Source organism: Sphaeramia orbicularis, unplaced genomic scaffold (genome assembly GCF_902148855.1).
Source record: "Sphaeramia orbicularis unplaced genomic scaffold, fSphaOr1.1, whole genome shotgun sequence".
NCBI lineage: Eukaryota > Metazoa > Chordata > Actinopteri > Kurtiformes > Apogonidae > Sphaeramia > Sphaeramia orbicularis.
Window position 1 is genome coordinate 435934 of NW_021941444.1, and position 21309 is coordinate 457242.

General features: G+C 40.1%; 1 protein-coding gene across 1 annotated transcript; it reads right to left on the reverse strand.

Moving 5' to 3' along the window:
• Positions 1-11575: 11575 nt before the first annotated feature.
• LOC115415766 (5-hydroxytryptamine receptor 1B-like) lies at positions 11576-13030 on the reverse strand. The gene has a single exon (XM_030129409.1). The coding sequence runs from the start codon at positions 12777-12779 to the stop codon at positions 11610-11612; it is 1170 nt and encodes a 389-aa protein (XP_029985269.1). The 5' UTR covers positions 12780-13030; the 3' UTR covers positions 11576-11609.
• Positions 13031-21309: the final 8279 nt, after the last annotated feature.

The window sequence follows — 21309 nt, forward strand, 5'->3', positions numbered from 1 at the left end:
TTCCAACAATGGACTGAATTATGTAAACCAGAGTTTACGATTATCGCATTTATGAAGTGACTGTAAACGCGTCGCATCTGATTATGACAATTATGGGATTTTTGTCTGAGAATTCTACAGTGAAGAGGTCGACTTTTTCTTTATGAAGTCAATGTTGGGAGTTTCACCAGGTTAGGATTAGGAAAAGACTGTGGGTGGGGCCAAAAATGGAAAATTCCATGATTTGAACATTATCGTATATTCAGTGTGGAGGTTCTGGGGTGAAATGAGACTAAAGAAAGATAATAAACCCCACATTGATACAAATAAAGGTTCAGAAATTATTTTATATCAATAGAAAGTTTTGGTTCTGTTTTTTTAGCGTTAATGCAGGAGTTTATCGACCTTTTGTTCCACATTTTCTAACCATTAATAACGTCAAACATGACAAAAAACAGAAGCTAACTGGTGTACTGATGATACGCTGCAGGTATAGAAACACAAACATGTCCGACTTCTGTCCAAAACGACAATAAAACACAAAATTCGCAGACATAAAGGAGCATCAGTATAGCATCGACAGCGTTACCGTCCACACAGAAGCAGGTTCGCGTTAGGAAAAGACTGTGATCGGAGCTAAAACTAACTCCACTCACATCTGGTTCCCACTCAAACACATTATGGTTCCACTTCAAACGTTAAAGCTCAGACTTCCTTTTTCTGTGCACTTCTCAGTTGGTCCACAGGAGGGCCCCCCCCCCCCCCCGCCCCCCCCCAGGTGTTCTTTTCCTGATGAGGTTGATGTGTGGACTGGAAGCAGGCATGTGATTAATGAACTGACATTTGACCCAAACATTGATTTTTCTGGCTCTGACTAATGAAGCCCCCCCCCCCCCACACACACACACACACACACACACACACCCCACCCCACCCCACACACACCACCACACCCCCCCCCCCACCCCACCCCACACACACCACCACACCCCCCCGCCCCCCCAGCGGCCCGTCGGCGTTTCCTCCCGTTTACATCCGCCGGACCGAACACCGCGGCGGGTTCCGAGCGCAGTCCCTCCCACAGATGTCAGCACCGTCCGCAGAAAGCAGAGTCCAAGGCAGAAGAAAAGAGCCCACGTGGACTCATGAGGACACACAGCTTTTATTAGTGACGTCACTTTTCACAACAGCGGCGGTGCGGTGCGTTTAAGTGTCTCCCAGTGGGTGGGATTTCCCGTCCTTCCAGAGCAGTCCCGGTGCGTTCGCCGTGCGTGCAGAAAAGCCTTGTGCAGCAGAAGCAGAAGAATCCGGATGAAATGACACTTCCATCGGACGGACCGGGCCGCTCCGTACTGTCCACGAAGAGGCTGCGACCACGCCCACATCATGACGAGGCGGGGGGGTTGCGTGGTGGCGTTTCCATGGCGACCATCTTTGACAAACAAACAAACAGCAAAAAACCAGAACTTTGCACCTCATGGTTCAGGTTTTGTTCACAGGCTTTTCATGCTTTTACTGAGTCTCTGCAGCCGACGATCGCATTTTAGGACAAATTCAACAAATTTATACCGACTTTTGTGGGTTTTTTTAACACTGGAGCCACCGTTACGCACGCTCCTGTGAGAAAGGGAGAGCTAATAACGTATGCTTCCTCTCACTCCTTTTTCGAATGTGACTTTTTTTCTTTTTCTTTTTGGCATGTATTTTAGGCTTCCTTGAATTTTCATTTCTATATTATGTAATTAATTAATTAATTTCTAACATGCAAAGAAACAAAATAAAACAAAGCAAATTAAGACAAAAACATGTTGTGTTGTGCGAAGAAGTTAATTAGCAGCAATCAGGAAGCTTGTACCATTTCCATATTCGAAATAAATCAATAATAATAATAATAATAATAATAAATATCCCACAGACTTCCTGTACTTTAACACCTCAGTACTTGAAACGTCCATATCTAGACTCAACAGCAGGTTCATTAACCCACTGGAAAATGCATTTATTCATACTTTATCACATTTAAACAAAGAACAGTTGGACAAAAATGGCAATTTTCTGCCACTTAAAGTGCAAAACATTAGAATAAACTCTTCAAACACGATAAACACGAGCTGTTTTATGGTTAAAAACGTGTTAAATGCGTTGGATTTTGTTCTCCAGATTCAGCCCTTTTTCCCCGTTAATATGTTTTTGCATTAAACATTTAATGATATTTACGGACGTTAATGAAATGATGCTGGTTTTCACATGAAACACTGACATGTTCACAGAAAGTCACAGGAGGATCAAGTGTACACGTCCACGCCTTTAGTCTGGGTTTAAGACCAGCGTCGACTCTTTTATGGATATACGTGGTCATCATCAGCAGGATACAACGCAGACAATGCTGATAATTCATCACCCAACAATATGTCGCACCATAAGGATATAAGATCCAGCATATGTTTGGTCATTAAACAGAGGAAGTGCAGCTGAAATACGGAGGAAAAACCGGACCGTCATCCATAAATGACACAAACGCTGCAGTAACGCAGCTTTGGCTCAGAGATAGATGGATAGACCATGAAAAGATGTCATTTAATACATGGATAATTAACAAAATGAGCAAAAACGTTAACAAAAGAAGAGAAAAATGGACAAAGAAAAGCATCAAAATGAGTAATGACAAAAAATAAGCCCAAAAATTAACAAAATGGGAGAAAATTAATAAAAACACAACAAAATAGGCAAGAAAATGGACAAAAATAAGCACAAATAGTAGCACAATGAACTAGATAGATAGATAGATAGATAGATAGATAGATAGATAGATAGATAGATAGATAGATTCAACAAAATGAGGAAAAAATTAACAAAAATAGACAAACATTAACATCAAAATGAATAAATAATAAAAATAAATATGCAAAATTAATATAGATAGATGTTTGTTTGTTTTTTTACTTTCAATTCATTTTTTGTTCTATCTTTGCCTCATTTTTATCTCTTTTTTACTTGTGATGTTTTTCCATAATTGTCTCATTTTATCTATAAAATTATTATTATTTTTTCTCATTTTACGCAATTTTTTTGTCATGTTTTTGTTTCATTTTGTGTCCATTTTGAATTTGTTATCGTTTAATTTTAGGTAAGTTTTGGTCATAGATAGATAGATAGATAGATAAGAACTTCAACAAAATAAGGAAAAAATGAGACAAATTTAATATAGATAGATGTTTTCATTCTACTTTGGTCTGTTTTTGCCTCATTTTGATCTCTTTTTTGTTGACTTTTCACAGTATTTTTCATAATTGACTCATTTTATCTATAAAATTATTAGAGTCATTATTTTTCTCATTTTGTACAATTTTTTTGTCATGTTTTTGTTTCATTTTATGTCCGTTTTTAACTTGTTATTGTCTAATTCTAGATCAATTTTTTAACAGATAGATAAATAGATGTCAGACCACGCTCTCAACTGTATAAATAAATATATAATATTTTATATTGTTATATTTTTATTTATGTATATGTGTATATGCATGTGTTAATGCACACACACATATATATATATATGTGTGTGTGCATTAACACATGCATATACACATATACATAAATAAAAATATAACACCACATAATAGAACCTTAAGTTTGACTATTTCAGCTGCAGTTTCTCTGTATTTACACATGTATTTGTTTTGTATTTGTTGAAATAGAAATGAAGCTAAAAATGCCGGCGTTTGTGTGTTTGAGTTTGTGACGTTCAAACTCCTGTGAGTTCAGTTTTCACATTCACACCAGTATGATCTGAAGTGGGTCAGAACCAGGAAAATAACAACAGAATTAACTATAAATGATAAGAAATACAGATGTTTGTCTTTGTTTTAGTGCAAAAAGTACAGATACAATTGGAAAACCATTCTATTTACAAACTATCCTCAAGAAAAATGAGAAGAAGCTGAAATGTCTTCATAAAAGTCAGTGAATGGGATGAACTTTCAGCTGCTGTTGATGATTTCTACATGTCCGACAGAACGTCCAGATCACAGTGGATCTACAAACACACACAACATTGAAGAACACACATCTGGAACTGAAATAAATGTCTAGTATTGAACTGTAGGATCCACACATGGGGTCAGGGCCGGATCGGACCCTTTAGGGGCCCCTTTTGGACCACAGACCACAGGTTTAATGGAAGGAGGAGGTTTTTTAGACACAATCAGGTTCTTTTATGGTCACTGTGTGTGTTTGTGGACATCGGTGGTTTTTCAGTGTGTGTCGCTGCAGTGTTTATATTTCCTGAAGGTCTGTGAATGCACCACACGTTCACCTCATTCTAACTGAACTGAATGAAGCTGTAATCATCAGGTTTGTCTTCTGCTGGATTTGGTTCAGTCATGGAGTCTGTGTCTCAGTTCAATCTGACCTGATGTTATGAAAGAAATCCGATTTATTGAGCATCACAGTTATCGTCAGTTTGTGTGTTTTATTATTATTATTATTATTATATTTTTATTTATTTTTACCCACCACCACCCCCCCTCTTCGGAGGACAATTTTATTTTTAATTACAGCTTCTGTTTTAGTAACAATCTCCAACTTTATATTCACATGTTCACCCATTCTTTGCTTGTTTACGTATACTTTATTATTATTATTATTATTATTATTATTATTATTATTATTAGTTATTTATCACCTCTGCTTTGGTTGTTGTTGTTATTAGTCGCTTTTCCACTGGACGTTTGTGCAAAACTTTACCCATATTTACTAAATGTGGTAAATATTCCAATATATCAATTATACCAATTTCGCTAAGGAACGTGATATCATGAACTGCAAACAGATAACGCCACTATTAATTAATGTGTTATCGGTTTGCATTGTAAGCTTTCCGCATGTATGTTCACGCTGCGTTAAATACAACGCAATTCGCATGATTAGTGATTAGGTTTAGGGTTACCATTAGCGTGATTAGCAATTAGCGCAATTAGCAGCTAGGTTTAGGGTTACCAGCTAGCATGATTAGCACAATTAGTGGTTAAGTTTAGGGTTAGCGGTTAGCGTGATTAGTGATTAGCGCAGTTAGCAGTTAAGTTTAGGGTTACCGGTTAGTGTGATCAGCCGTTAGCGCAAGTAGCGCTTAGGTTTAGGGTTACCAGTCAGCATTATTGGTGATTAGCGCAATTAGCGGTTAGGTTTAGGGTTACCAGTTAGCGTTATTAGTGATTAGCACAATTAGTGCTTAAGTTTAGGGTTAGCGGTTATGGGTATGTAAACTGGAGATCTTGGCGTATATTGACACATGATCAAGTGACGTTGAGTAACATGTGAAAGGATGAAAATGCGTACGTATAGCACACCAAATGCCATAAGAACAGGCCTGAAATACAACGCAATTTCATGAGATCAGTCTGCGCTACGCCTGAAAAACCACCTCTTGCCAGCGCAAAAAGTATTCTGCAGAGAAAAACGAGTTTGGGTGAAATTGTCATTTTTGTATCAGGCAAATTTTTATGCACAAGTTATTTTCACGTAGTTTGAAAGTCAATGGAAAAGCGACTGTCTTCTTATTGTTAAAATGAGCCTCTGAAGCGCATGCGCAGACGTGTCGGTGCATTCGTGGCTCCGTCACGTTTATAAAACCAGTGTTTTTTCTGCTCGGTCGTTGTCGGTGGCTCTAGTGTTAAAGGCGGCCTCATCGTCCAATCAGCAGACAGAGTTCCTACACGTCCCTCCTCCCTGCCGTCATTATCATTGTGAGTGTTTTGTGAGCGGCGGCAGGTGCAGGTTTGGCTGAATTTCAGCAGGATTCCTGCGGTTCTGTTGGGTTCTGTTGGGTTCTGTTGGGTTCTGTTTGGTTCTGTTGGGTTCTGTTGGGTTCTGTTGGGTTCTGTTGGGGCAGAGGCTCAGCAGAAGCACAGGCTGACATTTGCACACTCTGATCTGGATCACAATCCGCTGACATTTCCAACATTTGAAAACAGACTTCGTCTCAGAAGTCGTGGAAAGTTTGGAAAAGGCAAAATGCCACCGTTCCCCAACAGGAGGAAGCCGGTCTGATCAGCCCCAGGTGGACCAGATTTAGAGCTGGATCGGACTGCGTTTGGCCCGGTATGGAACGGAACATCACAGCTAACATGAACAGTCAGTTCTGCGTCCTTCAGAATAGGAGGCGTTTTACGACGGCGGCTCCGCATTCGCACTTTGGGCTCGATTTTACAGGAGGATTCCCAAACGGCTCCGAGCTCTGCAGCAAATGAAGGTCCAGAAGACACAGATGCAAACAGTCACACGGCCGCCCCAGAGCTGGAGCGTCTTCTGTTTTCAGGTCAACGTCAGTCACTGCAAGAAAAGAACCAACACACAAACACTGGCCACCACAACAAACCAAAGGTGTGTCTGCTCCTGAAACACAGGCTCCGCCCACACTGCAGCCAAACAGGGAACTAACGCCATTTATTTACCCACATGTGGTCCTAATGTGACCCACAACACTGTCACATGTGGTCCTAATCTGACCCACAACACTGTCATATGTGGTCCTAATGTGACCCACAACACTGTCACATGTGGTCCTAATCTGACCCACAACACTGTCATATGTGGTCCTAATCTGACCCAGACCACCGTCACATGTGGTCCTAATGTGACCCACAACACTGTCACATGTGGTCCTAATGTGTCCCACAACACTGTCACATGTGGTCCTAATGTGACCCACAACACTGTCATATGTGGTCCTAATCTGACCCAGACCACCGTCATATGTGGTCCTAATGTGACCCACAACACTGTCATATGTGGTCCTAATGTGACCCACAACACTGTCATATGTGGTCCTAATGTGACCCACAACACTGTCACATGTGGTCCTAATGTGACCCACAACACTGTCACATGTGGTCCTAATCTGACCCACAACACTGTCATATGTGGTCCTAATGTGACCCACAACACTGTCATATGTGGTCCTAATGTGACCCACAACACTGTCATATGTGGTCCTAATGTGACCCACAACACTGTCACATGTGGTCCTAATGTGACCCACAACACTGTCACATGTGGTCCTAATGTGACCCACAACACTGTCACATGTGGTCCTAATCTGACCCACAACACTGTCATATGTGGTCCTAATGTGACCCACAACACTGTCATATGTGGTCCTAATGTGACCCACAACACTGTCATATGTGGTCCTAATCTGACCCAGACCACCGTCACATGTGGTCCTAATGTGACCCACAACACTGTCACATGTGGTCCTAATGTGACCCACAACACTGTCACATGTGGTCCTAATGTGACCCACAACACTGTCATATGTGGTCCTAATCTGACCCAGACCACCGTCACATGTGGTCCTAATGTGACCCACAACACTGTCACATGTGGTCCTAATGTGACCCACAACACTGTCACATGTGGTCCTAATCTGACCCACAACACTGTCATATGTGGTCCTAATCTGACCCAGACCACCGTCATATGTGGTCCTAATCTGACCCAGACCACTTTCATATGCGGTCCTCTTTAGTGCATGTGGGTCACTTCAGGACCTCTTGAGTGCATGTGGGTCACTTGAGGACTTCTTTAGTCCATGTGGGTCACTTCAGGGTCACATTCAGTTCAGACTCTAAACTGATAGAAGTCGCCTTAAATGTGGAATATGAACCGACACACAAACAAAAACTTGGATTTCATCCAAAAATTCCGAATTGTGCATTAGGACCTGCTGTGTGGGCGGAGCCTAAAATAATTCTTTATCCAACGTGATGTCATGTCTCGTGTAAATATTCACGCCACTTTTAATCGGCGTGTTATGTGTTCGCATTATCAGCTTTCCACATGTACGTTCAGGCCGCGTCAGGTTTGGGTTATGTGAAACGGAGATCGTGGCGTAAATTGACGCACGATCAAATGCCGCTGAATGACACGTGAAAGGTCGAAAATATGTACGTATAAGACGCCGAACAACCTAAGAAGTGACGTGACTTACAATACGATTCCATGACATCAGTGTGTTTTATCTGCGTCTGGACCAGGCACGTCTGAGAAATGAAACCAGCAGCAGTAGGCACCAGTGTTACCCCTTATTGAGTCCGAAGAATGGAACAAAACAAACAAACAAATAAACAGTGGTTGTTTTTTGCCCCTGGGGCTCATGGTAGCTTCGTCTCAGCTGTTTGTGCTTCAAGCCAACAGACGTCGACTGTGGAACTCATATGGCAAAGAGAGTCTGTAGGCTGCAGTCCAGAGCAGCACCTACGGGGGGGGGGCTGCAGTCCAGAGCAGCACCTACGGGGGGGGGGCTGCAGTCCAGAGCAGCACCTACGGGGGGGGGGGGGGGCTGCAGTCCAGAGCAGCACCTATGGGGGGGGGCTGCAGTCCAGAGCAGCACCTACGGGGGGGGGGCTGCAGTCCAGAGCAGCACCTACAGGGGGGGGGCTGCAGTCCAGAGCAGCACCTACGGGGGGGGGGGGGGGCTGCAGTCCAGAGCAGCACCTATGGGGGGGGGCTGCAGTCCAGAGCAGCACCTACGGGGGGGGGGCTGCAGTCCAGAGCAGCACCTATGGGGGGGGCTGCAGTCCAGAGCAGCACCCACGGGGGGGGGGGGGGCTGCAGTCCAGAGCAGCACCTACGGGGGGGGCTGCAGTCCAGAGCAGCACCCACGGGGGGGGCTGCAGTCCAGAGCAGCACCTACAGGTGCGGGGGGGGGGGGGGGGGGGGGGGGGGGGGGGGGGGGGGGGGGGGGGGGGGTGTTGATGCCCTGCAGCTGGGCATAAAACGAATTAGTTTATGTAAAGTCAACAACACAAAAAAAAAAAAAAAAAAAAAAAAAAAAAAAAAAGAAAAAAGAGAGAGACAAGAATCAGACAGAAACTACACAAATCAGAATAAATAAATAAATAAATAAAAAGAAGTTAAAAAGACAAAACATTTTATGAAAGGCAGAAAAACAATTAAATTAATTAACTAAAAACTAAAGGAAAATATGCTAAAAACCAGATAACATACTGAAACAAAACTGAGATGATGATTTTATGACAATGCAACAAAAAAATTGAGAAAAAAAAGTAAAAATGCAACAAAAAAAAGTAAAAAAAAAAAAAAAAAAAAAAAAAAGTAAAAAAAAAAAGTAAAAAAAAAAAAAGATAAAAATGCAACAAAAAATGCAACAAAAAATTTGGCAAAAATTAGCTTAAAAATAGGACCAAAAATGATAACAAGTAAAAAAAAAAACAAAACAAAACAAAAAAAACACAGAAATGAAACAAAAACAAGACAAAAATTAAACAAAAAACAAACAAACAAAACAAAAACAAAAAAAAACCATGCAACTTGAAAACGCAAATAGTTTTTGGATAAAGACATATAAACCATGACAAGGCACAAAAAATTAAAAAAAAAAAAAGTCAGAAAATGAGACAAAAATGAAATGAAATTCAAAGAATTTACACAAATTGAATGAAAACAAAATGAAAAAAACAGACAAAATAGTAAAACCAAACTGAGATGAAAAAAAGGACCCAAATAATAAGTAAAAAATTGACACAAAATGAAACAAAAAAAAAACTAAAAAACTAATCATTAACCCTTAAAGACCCAGAAGGAAGAAAGGAAGATACCTGTTGATTCTCTCATCCTGTCGATCCAGGTCAGTAACTGGAGTCAAATACACTTCATCTGTTCATGGTCATCACATATGACCATATTTGGACGTTCAGAGGTTCCGTAGTTACCGTGGAAACACCGTCATCTTCTACCACACTGACTGTCCAGTCAAACCCATGCAGTTGGATCAGTGCCAGTGGACGGACACACTGGCCTTATGTCCAGTTCAGGACAGACTGGACGGAAAAAGACACTGTTCTGGTTTGGATCAGATCACCCTCAGATTTGATCTGACTTTGAATGAACATCTACATGATCAGTGAATTAAAAATAGGAAAATACCTGATTTACACTGAAAAAATGCAAAATACAGAAGATAATATTTGAATAAATGATGATAAATCACTTCAGGTCAAATACTGACAGAAAAGTCATTTCTGAACTGACCTAAAAGTATGGGGGGGTCTTTAAGGGTTCAATCAGGAGGTCAAACTTCTCTGAGTTCAGGTTCCACATTCAGCTCAATATGATCTGCAGTGAAATAAGAACAGAAGAACCCAGAAATAATGACAACTAGAAATGTTTCCCTGTTTTACTGCAGACAAATAACATGAATACATGAAAATATTTACAAACCATCCAAACAAACAAAAACAAACATGTGAATAACCTGAAAAATAAACAGAGATTAGAGAAAAAGAAGTGCAAGTTTAACAATATTCTGCCTTAAGTAATCACTTATACATTCTGAGAATTATGGATCAGATCTACAGAAGGCAGAAAGAGGCAGAATAATATTCAAAATACACGGAATTTGTTTTAGACATTTCAGATTGTTTACATTTTTTTAATAAAAGGATAGTTTGTAAATGTAAATATTTTCATGTAATTTGACATTTTTGACGCTAAAATAAAGAGACACGTTTGTATTTGTCATTATTTCTCGGTTCTTCTGCTCTGATCCACTTTAGATCAAAGTGGGCTGAATGTGGAACACATGTGAACAGCTTCGTTCATATGTTCAGTGGCATTTGAGCATTTGCCACATTCATCCTACGGGCCTCATTCCACCCTTTGGTGTCCACGTTTGACAGCTGTGGTTACAGAGAAGAAGATACTGGAGTTACACTGAAAATACAGCCAAATATCAAGGATGACATTTGAATTAAAGGTGATAAATGACTAAATAAAGGTTAAAAATAGAGAAACATTCATTTGGGAACTGACATCAAAGTATCAGTGGGTCTGTAAGGGTTAAATATAAAAACGATAAATAATTTACACCATGGATGTTCAAGTCATTTCAGGCCAAATTCAGCCAAATTTGTACAATAAAAACAGAATTACATATAAAAATGTCAAACATGATGAAAATGTTTACATCAAACTGTCCTTTAAAACATGAACACCCTGGAATTTAAGAAAAATAAGTGTTTTTTGAAGTGTTCATATTTGTTTTTTGTGAAATGTTGGTTTGTTTTAGTGTAAATCCATGAAAATATTGACATTTACAAACAGTCGTCATTATTTATGGGTTCTTCTGATTGGATAGTTTTCCTGGTGTGTACACAGGAAAACTGACCGAGGCTTTGTTCTAAAATCTGAAGTCTGTTCCTCAAACAGAGTCCATGTTGGGCTTCAGTAACTTCTACTGTGTGTGTGTGTGTGTGTGTGTGTGTGTGTGTGTGTGTGTGTGTGTGTGTGTGTGCACACCACATGTTTGGGTCAGATGTGGGCCTTTTCTTTTCAAAGCTGTCCTCCTGTTTTTGTTTCCTCTCATGTGGAACCTGAACTCAGACATTTGTCAACCTCTTCATCCATCCCGCGGACCGGAGCAGAGCCTTTGGAGGACCACATTTGGGCCGCGGGCCTCATGTTTGACAACCAGGATTTCCACTGAAAACCCCCAAACTAAATGTGGAGGAGAAGCTGTGACTGAACCAGCGGAGGGTCTTTAAGGGTTCATGAAAAAACAAAACCGGACTAATACGCGCGCGTGTCTGTGTGTGTCCGTGTGCGCGTGCGCGTCACGCCCTGCAGCACCGGAACCGCACGAGCTTGTGGAAGGCCTGTTTGAAGTCCTCGTTGGACATGGTGTAGATGATGGGGTTGATGAGGGAGTTGAGGTAACCCAGCCACGTGAAGATGTCAAAGAGCTCCGCGTGGAAGCAGGACGCGCACACGGGCACGAGCAGGGTGTAGATGAAGAAGGGCAGCCAGCAGATGATGTACGCGCCCAGGATGATGCCCAGGGTCTTGGTGGCCTTGCGCTCCCGGGCCGCGGAGATGCGCTTCTTCTCCAGGAGCGCGTCGGACACGGTGACTTTGACCGCGCCCGCGGGCACGGAACAGGAGGTAGTGTCACAGGACGAGGACGCGCCGTCGGTCCCGTAGTTGAGGGACGCGTTGGACGCCGCGGAACCGGAACCGGGGGAGTCGGTGATGAGGCGCGCGGAGGTCAGCCTCTTCCCGGGCTTCTTGTGCGCGTGCTGCTTGAGGATGCGCTTCCGGGCTTCCGCGTAGATGCGGCCGTAGAGCGCGAGCAGCAGCAGCGTGGGGATGTAGAAGGCGCCGAAGGTGGAGTACACGGTGTAGAAGATGTGCTCCGTGTTGACGGTGCACGACGTCACCTCCTCCTCCGCCTTCACCTGGCGCCAGAAGAACGGCGGCAGGGAGATGGACACGGCGATGACCCACGCGGTGGCCACCATGCCGGCCGCGCGCCCGGGCGTGCGCTTCTTGGAGTACTCCACCGCGTCCGTGATGGCCCAGTAGCGGTCCAGCGCAATTACGCACAGGTGCAGGATGGAGGCGGTGCAGCACGTGATGTCCGAGGACAGCCACACGTCGCACACCACCTGACCCAGCGTCCACGTCTGGCTGACCGTGTAGAGCGCGCTCACGGGCATGACCAGCACGGACACCAGCAGGTCGGTCACGGCCAGGGACGCGATCAGGAAGTTGGCCGGCGTGTGCAGCTTCCGGGACCGGTAGATGGTGGCGATGACGAAGGCGTTGGACAGGGCGGTGGCGAAAGTGATGAGGGACAGGGTCACGGCCAGACCCGCGCGGAAAGCCCACTTAGAGTCCGCGTGCTCCGCCTCGGACGTCAGATTGAGCCGCGTGTCGTTGGCGGAGCCGTTGAGCGTCAGCAGCGGCGGCTCCGCACCGGAGGGCACCGCACCGGCGTGCTCCATCCCGCCTTCCCGCCTCAGATCTCCCGGGCATGGAGGAGGGGCTCCGAGGAGAGCCGGGACCGGAGTGTGGGGACCCCCCCCAGCTGGACCACAACTGCCCAGGCGGCTGGCGGCTGTCCGAACCCGCGCGCATCCATCATGTCCGGCACAGACACGCGCATCCTCCTGCTGCTCCTGCTCCTCCTCAGTGCTTATGTGTGCCTCCTCCTCTTCATCTTCCTCACTCCACTCACCACACAACTCTGGTACAAACAGATGACACCCGGAGCGGAGCGCAGAGGGGGGGTGTGGGTGTGGGTGTGGGTGTGGGTGGGGGGGTCCTCCATCAGCCCACACTCTTCTTCTGTCTCCTCCTCTGGTTCTTTTCCACCGGCACGAGCTCACACAGAACCGGAGGAGGCTGCGCACACGGTCCGGTTCATCCGCTCCGCGAGACTGCCGACAAGTTCTGAACAGAGTCTGAGCCGCTTTTATACTCCTGCTGCTCCTCCTCCTGCTGCTCCTCCTCCTGCTGCTCCTCCTCCTGCTGCTCCTCCACCTCCTGTTCTTCCTCCTCCCCCTCCTCCCCCTCCTTCTCCTCCTCTCTCTCTAAAGGTGAACACACACAACTCCTTCAACACCGTTTAATCTGGAACCAGAAGGAAAATAAAGACATTAAATGATCCAATAATGGAGTGAAAACACTATCAATACATTATTGATCCACAGGTTAAAAAAGGATCAGTGTCATCATCTGACATATGAATCCACTTTGATGCTTATTTTTGTCCATTTTTTCTTTATTTTACCCCCCCCTTTTTTTTTTAAACTAATTTTTTTTATCCATTTTGTTATTTATTATTATTGTTATTAGTAGTAGTAGTAGTAGTAGTATTTTATTTATTTATTTATTTATTTTACAAATTTTGCTGCCCTTTTTTTCCATTTTCATTTTTTTCATTATCGATAAAAATGAGATAAAAAACAGGACTAAAAATGAGTTAAAAACGGACACAAAATGAAAGAAAAACATGACAAAAAAAGTTATGCAAAATGAGAAAAATAATGGCAATAATTTTATAGATAAAATGAGACAATTATGAAAAATATTATGAAAAGTCAGTAAGAACAAACAGGTGAAATTGGGACAAAAATTGAACAAAAAATTAAATGAAAGTAAAAAAGAGGAAAAATGAAACAAAAACAAGACAAAAATGGGACAAAATACAAAAAAAAAAATCTATCTATCTATCTATCTATCTATCTATCTATCTATCTATCTATCTATCTATCTATCTATCTATCTATCTATCTATCTATCTATCTATCTATCTTTGTTTTTGTCCATTTTCTTGTCTATTTTGTTCATTTTCACTAATTTTACTGTTTATTTTTTGTCTTCACTCATTTTGATGCTTATGTTCATGTATGTTTATTTTTGTCCTTTTTCTTGCCTACTTCCTTCTTTTTTTCTATCTATCCTCTGAGATGATGTGAAGAGCACAGGTTAAAGCTGCAGACAGTGTCAGTCCTATCTCCTCATGTTAACACAGACGGCTGCTCTTACAGACAGTCGTGGTTTAAATGCAGTGTTTGAGGTAAATCAGGTAAAACAGACGGAGTTTCTGTTTCTGTGTGAATGGATCAAATCCTGGTCCTGGAACTGCAGAATCATGCAGCCCAGGGTGCTTCTGTGATCCGCACACGGACCTCCTGCTGCAGACCATAATAAGCCGTCGGACATGCTTGGACGTGATGACGCTCTACATCCCAAGGACGGCTGAAAATGTCACACTGAAACGTCCCAAAGGTTAACAGCGCTCGTATGCAAATGTGGTCTGTCCTGGTTGAACCGGGACCCTTTAACTTAACCGAACAAGGGCCCGGACGACAGACGCAGGTTGAGCTCATCAGTCAGGATTTGAATCCGTTCACAAAGACTGTCAGAGGCGCTGGGCTTCAGACGCACATTAATGCCACCTTATCATCTTTTATTACACTTTCATCTCTTTATTATGCAAATACAGTCATGCTGTTCAGTCCCGGCAGCCTCTTCCAGCTTAGGTTTGGAGTGTAACTGACATTTTTACAGCAGAATTTAGCATTTGACTTGTCTTCTTAATAAAACCAGCCAGATTTAATGTCAGATTTGAACATGAAGGAACTACGGTGGCCGACGAGGGCCAAACACAGTGCGACAGCCCAATAGAGAAAACAGCTGCGAGTACAAAAACAATGTAAATTCTCAAAGTCAAACATGTTTAAACCAGGTAGAAGAAGAGGAGCGAGGGGCAAATGAACAAAATGCACAAAAAGACACAAAAACACATGCACAATCAGCAAATGTTCTGTAAATAAAGAAACGATGAATAATACGAAAATGAATAATAAACCAACAAAGTAATAACTAACATGAACAAAATAAGACACAAACTGAGCAAAACTGAAGAAAAAATAAAATAAAAAACAAAATGTAGAAAAATAAACAAAATAAGCAACTAAATGAATAATAAACCAACAAAATTTTTACTTCATTTTAGTTAATTTTTTGCAAAATGGTTTATTTTTGTTCATTTAGTTGCTTATTTTGTTTATTTTTCTACAGTTTGTTTATTTTTCTTTTTATGAATTTTTCTTCAGCTTTGTTACGTTTGTGTCTTATTTTGTTCATGTTACTTATTATTTTGTTGGTTTATTATTCATTTTTGTTCATTTTATTGATCACTTTGGCTCTTTTTGTTCATTTTGTTGCTTATTTTATTTCTTTATTTTAACCTTTTAACTGCTTTTTTTTTTTTTTTTTTTAAACCTGGAATCAGGGCTCAGAGGTTAAAAGGGTTCCCTGTTCAGGATTTGACCAAACTGACCTTTATAAATCTTACCAATGGTTCTTTTCTCTCTGCCGCTGAATGAGGCTGTAGTTCAGTCTGTTGAACAGACCTGAGGGATGTGGATGTCAATCAATCAATCAATCAATCAATTAAATATGCATTATTGTCCCTTTGGGCAAAGAGCTGAACAACTGCAGAACAATATGTACAGACAGAACAGTTACACAGAAAAACAGACTGAACCATATAAATGCAGAATGTTGGACTAGATGACTGATTATGATGAGACCAAAAACAACTGACCTAAAACCTGATCAGAATATACAGAAAATACATGAAAACAACTCCAAGTACTGCATAAAATGACCAACAGAATTAAAATCAAATGTTTCAGTGAGTTGATGATGATGCCTGATTATTCTCATCACTCTAATTATTTTCTTGCCATTTATTTACTGTATGTAATATATGTGTCTTTGTGTATTATTGGCTCAAATATTTGTACAAATTGCATTTATTTCACTGTCTGGGATCCCTCCTCTGCATCTCTTCCTTGGGTTTCTTCCATGTTTTCCTTGTTATGGTTTTATTTTGGAGGATGTTGTATGTTGTACGAGTCAGTTGAGGTGAATTAGAAACCTGTAAATATATTTGAATTAAACTGTGTTAATCATGACTCATTAGACTGGAATATGTCTGCTGTCCTTTTATTTTGACTTGTAATTTGACAGATTACTTATTTGAGAGCGCTTTAATTTATTACCTTATTTTTATTCTCTTAAACTGATCTTTTAAAATAATGCCATGCTATCTTAATTTGTCTTCATATTCATATCTTAAATGGATTTTTTCTCCTGATTTGTGCTGCAAAAATGTAAAAAAACAAACAAACAAATATATATATATATATATATATATATATATATATATATATATATATATATATATATATATATATATATATATTTGTTCATTTGTTTGTTGAAGACACTGGTTTATGCCATGTCTGTAGGGCTTTTAATAACACTTACAGTATTATTAATATTTTAGCATACATGAACTTGAAAAAAAATTGACTTCGGGTCACGTTATTTGAGAAATTCGTATTTTTGAATTTTTGAATTTTGAAATTTATTTTTTTTTTTGAGAAAATTGTGACTAGTGCATAGAAACATAAATTACGTCACTTCCGGGTTCAACTTACTCTGAAGGAGATGTTTGGCTAGCAGATTAACAAATTTATATTAATATTGTAAAAAAAATTAGCTCCAAGACTTATTTCCTGTTTAGTTAAGTTTATTAGAAGTGTTCGGATACATTTCAGTGCTCCTGTTTATCATATTTGGGCGTTTAAGTTGTGTGAAACGATGCGATTCTTAGCTTTAGCTTTATAATTAGCTTAGCGGTAAACTTTAGCTAACCTGCCCATTAAACACCAAAGAAGAAGAAACCGGAAACGCAGAAGAAGACGAAGAAGAAGAAGATTAATGTGGGCGCGACGACATTAATATGGCGCGGTCTTCTGAAGGTAATTTACTTGGTTCAAGGGTCATATTTATGTACATACGTCAGAAATGTCATTTATTTAACAGCAAGCCACGTTTTTATAGTCAGTTTATCAACTAATAATGCATAAAATCAGCCGTTTATCCGTACAGCTCTACCTGGGTTAGCTAACTTTAGCTAGCTGTCAGAGTCCAGATGCTGTTTATAGATTTATCTTATTATGGAGTTAACAACTGTTTTCCCGTTTTTCTGCAGATGATTTTAAAAACACTGAGCAATATCTATTAATTGGGTACCACTACTCGGTTAAGAAAAGTATGTTAGGGTGTTATCTTAACAACTGAGATTAATAGATGACTGAAATCTTTAGTTTCTTCTCAAATTAGGATGTAACAGCATATATTTATAGTTTAATAACCCGGACATGACATGTTAATAATGTGAGTCATGTGTTAATTATTCAATATTTGTCTCATTAAGAAGTAGCATCAAATAATCTGCAGGTAAAGTAAAAGTTGACAGAAAAATGTATTAAAAGCAAAGTAGACTCACATTTTTTAAATGTCATTTTATATATTGATCTGCACATGTACTTAAATCTACTTGAATGTGTGTTTACTCAATTGTTAAAGGCTCCAAATTGAAGGTGTACATGTAGGATTTGTACATGAAATGAGGTAAACACTGCTTTTGCTTTGTTCTATAATGATGTTTTGAAGGAAGTGACAGATAATGTATAAAATATACATTCATTTTCTGAACTAATGGACTGAGCAGTTCATCTTAAAACCACTTAGTACTGGATGGGGTTATGGGGGTCTACCCTGGTTACCAGAGGGTGAAGGCTGAGTTCACTCTGACATGTACAAACAACCGTTCAATCTCACATTCACACCTACGAGCCTTTTATGTCGACCAGTTCACCATTAAACCACTGTGTAAAACATGCAACAGAATGAATAGTGTTTGTATTTTTTTGTAAAACACTTTAAGTTGTATGTTTGATCTGAAAAATACACATCAATATCAGTAATCTGAGACCTTTCTTGATATCTGCATTAGATTCGCCGACAAACCAGTGTTTCCATCTGTTCTATTCAGGTGTTTTATATTCTCTACTTGTGTGTGTGTGTGTTTATGCATGTTGTGCGTTTGGTGCATATTTATGAGATTCAAGATTCAAAGCGTTTATTGTCATGTCTACAGTTAAGAAACAGCTTTCCCTGTACAGTGAAAATCTAACTTTGCCATCCACACTGAACAAGAATTTAAGTAAAGTATAAAAGTATAAAAATGTAAATAGAATAGTTAAACTGGGAAATGACAACAACCAAAACAAAGTGGCATTAAAAAAATGGCATACAAGAGAAAAAGAGCATAAAAAACTACTTTTACTAAGAGAAATATATATTTACATAAATATTCAACATCTGTGTAATTGTTCAAACGTATTTATGTCTTAAGTGTATGAGTCTTACCTGTGTTTATTTAGCTGTTGTTTTATACTTGTCTTATGTGTTTTGATCCATATTTGAACTTCCTTCTTTTAGCCCTGCTGTGTGTTTTACATGTTCTGCATTTGTTTTTTTCTGTTCTAGTGTTGTGTGTTAGATGCATATTTCATGTGTTCCTTGTGTTCTTATATCTGTGTTGTGTGTGGAAGGTTTTTATGACTGATCTTTCTGATAATGAAACGATTAAATGTACATTATACCATCTTAACATTAGTTCGTATTCTAACCTTAATATTGAACATGTTAACTCCAGACTCCACTGATGAGCTTTTCTCTATCCACTGTCATCTCGTTCTTCTGCTGTTATTCAGAATGAAGCTATTGGCGTTCTCTCTCTTTTCTGTTGAATGAGTTTTTTTTTTTCTAGTGAATCTTTTATGGAAACCTTAACATAAATGTGCTTTCCTCATGTAGGTCGTTTGTCATAATGCAGCATGTTTTTTTTTTTTTTTTTTTTTTTTAATATTTCATGGATAAAACTGTTTCTAATGACATTATGAGTCATATTCTCAACAAATACAAGGAATTTATTATATTTTATGACTTTTCTCCTTTAATTTATTCATCTTTGTGCACATATTTGGTCACATTTTTTTTAACAAAATCAGACCCAGAATCATAGAATCTGTACTTTCTGACATCACTCCTGTGTGGTTTCTGCAACAGGTTATTGGTGTTTGTGTCCTACCTCACAGTGGGTACGCATGGCACAAACCAAGGAACTGAAAGTTAATTTTTCACGTTTTATAACTAGTTCTGTCCCAAAATTTGCTCATATCAGGTCCAGACTTCTGACAAACATTTCTCCAGTATTTCTCCATAATTGTTTGTCATCATCAGCGGTTGTAGTTCTGACTGAAAATATGTCCAGGCTTGGAGCCCATTACCTCAAATGTTCAGTTGTTGGTTAAACGGGACAGAGCAGTACAGCCAATAACCTGGAGGGGGCGGGGCCTGAAGTGTCTCCTGTGCATTTAAAGGGCCAGCGCTCCAAACCACCTTTCTGGTGTCATTAGTCAGAAATGGGGTTGAAGATGGACCTGTGGAGTTGAATGAATGAAGAATTCAGAGCCAAGCAGAGCATTTACAGTTTATGTCAGGGCTGTCAAACTCATGTTAGTTCAGTTCCACATTCAGCTAAATTTGATCTGTAGTGGGCCGAACCAGTAAAATAATAACAGAATAATATAGAAATAATGTCAACTCCAAACTTTTCTCTATGTTTTAGAGCGAACAAAGTAAATTTACATTATGGAAAGGTTTACATCTACAAACTATCCTTTCAAAAGATGTGAGTAACATGAACAAACTGAAAAAATCTGTGTAATTGAATGAATGAATGAATGTTTATTTCAGTTAAATACAAAATACAAAACACATACATATAAAAGAAAAACAACAAAACAAAACACCTACATATTAAAAAAACAAACATAAAATTAACCCATTTTGTAATTGAAAAAGGAAGAAGCTGAAGCTATGAACACTATTCTGCCTCAGTTTATCATTTACACATGTACAGTACAGGCCAAAAGTTTGGACACACATTCTCATTCTTTGCATTTTCTTTATTTTCATGACTATTTTCATTGTAGATTCTCACTGAAGGCATCAAAACTATGAATGAACACATGTGGAATTATGTACTTAACAAAAAAGTGTGAAATAACTGAAAACATCTCTTATATTCTAGTTTCTTCAAAGTAGCCACCCTTAGCTCTGATGACTGCTTTGCACACTCTTGGCATTCTCTTGATGAGCTTCCAGAGGTAGTTTCAACAGGACAATGACCCCAAGGACGCATGTTTGACACCTGTGGTTTATGGAAACCACAGGGAAATGATGGAAAATGAAGAATTCCATTTAAAAAAGACAAATATCACTGCTTTAATAGTTATCAGATGAAAACAACTTGTGCTTTAACATGGATATGAGAGAAAAAACCCTGATGTTTTAAGTCTGTTTCCTTTGTCAGATGCACATGTAACGTTATTCAGAGGTTTCATATTTTAGGAGTAATTAGAGTATTGGACTCTGTGGAATATTCATCATCCACCAGTGTAAAATCTGTCCTCCTCTGTCTGTTTTCAGGAACAAAACAGGAAAAAATGTTTCGGACAAAAGTTGGAGTTGCCCTGGCGGTGACTTTAATAAAGAACAAACCGCCAGGCATGAGCGGCACCCAGTTTGCATCAGCTTTGGCCGCCAAGATCAGGAGCGGTGATGAAAAATGGAAGAAACAGGCCCAGGAGCTTCAGCAGGAGGTGGAGAAACTGAAACTACAGATGCTGACACTGAGAGCCACGGAGAACACCAAGACCAGCTCTGAGGCAGCAGGTAAATGGACCTGAATGGACCTAGAACTATGTCATATACAGCTAATATAGGATATATATACACGTAATATTGGACATACACAAAATAAGATGATTAATCTACCTCCAGTGTTTGTGTGATTATGTGGATGATACGATCTTTATTAAAGACAAAAGGAAAATGTAGTTTCACAGCAGCTGAAAACCAACATAAAGACAGAAGATCAACTATAGCCACCACAGACTGAATGGAAAGTGAAAACACCAGCACAAAGGTTCATTTAAAGTGCAGAGTCTGAGTTTATCAATAAATGATCAGACTTTCAGTCCAAATGTTTGTCTCCACACTCATGGGATGAGCTTGTACTGGATCCGGTAAAACGTC

What these genes read in the sequence shown, in the direction of transcription:
- LOC115415766 (XM_030129409.1), bottom strand. Translation starts at nt 12,779, where the DNA reads ATGGAGCACGCCGGTGCGGTGCCCTCCGGTGCGGAGCCGCCGCTGCTG.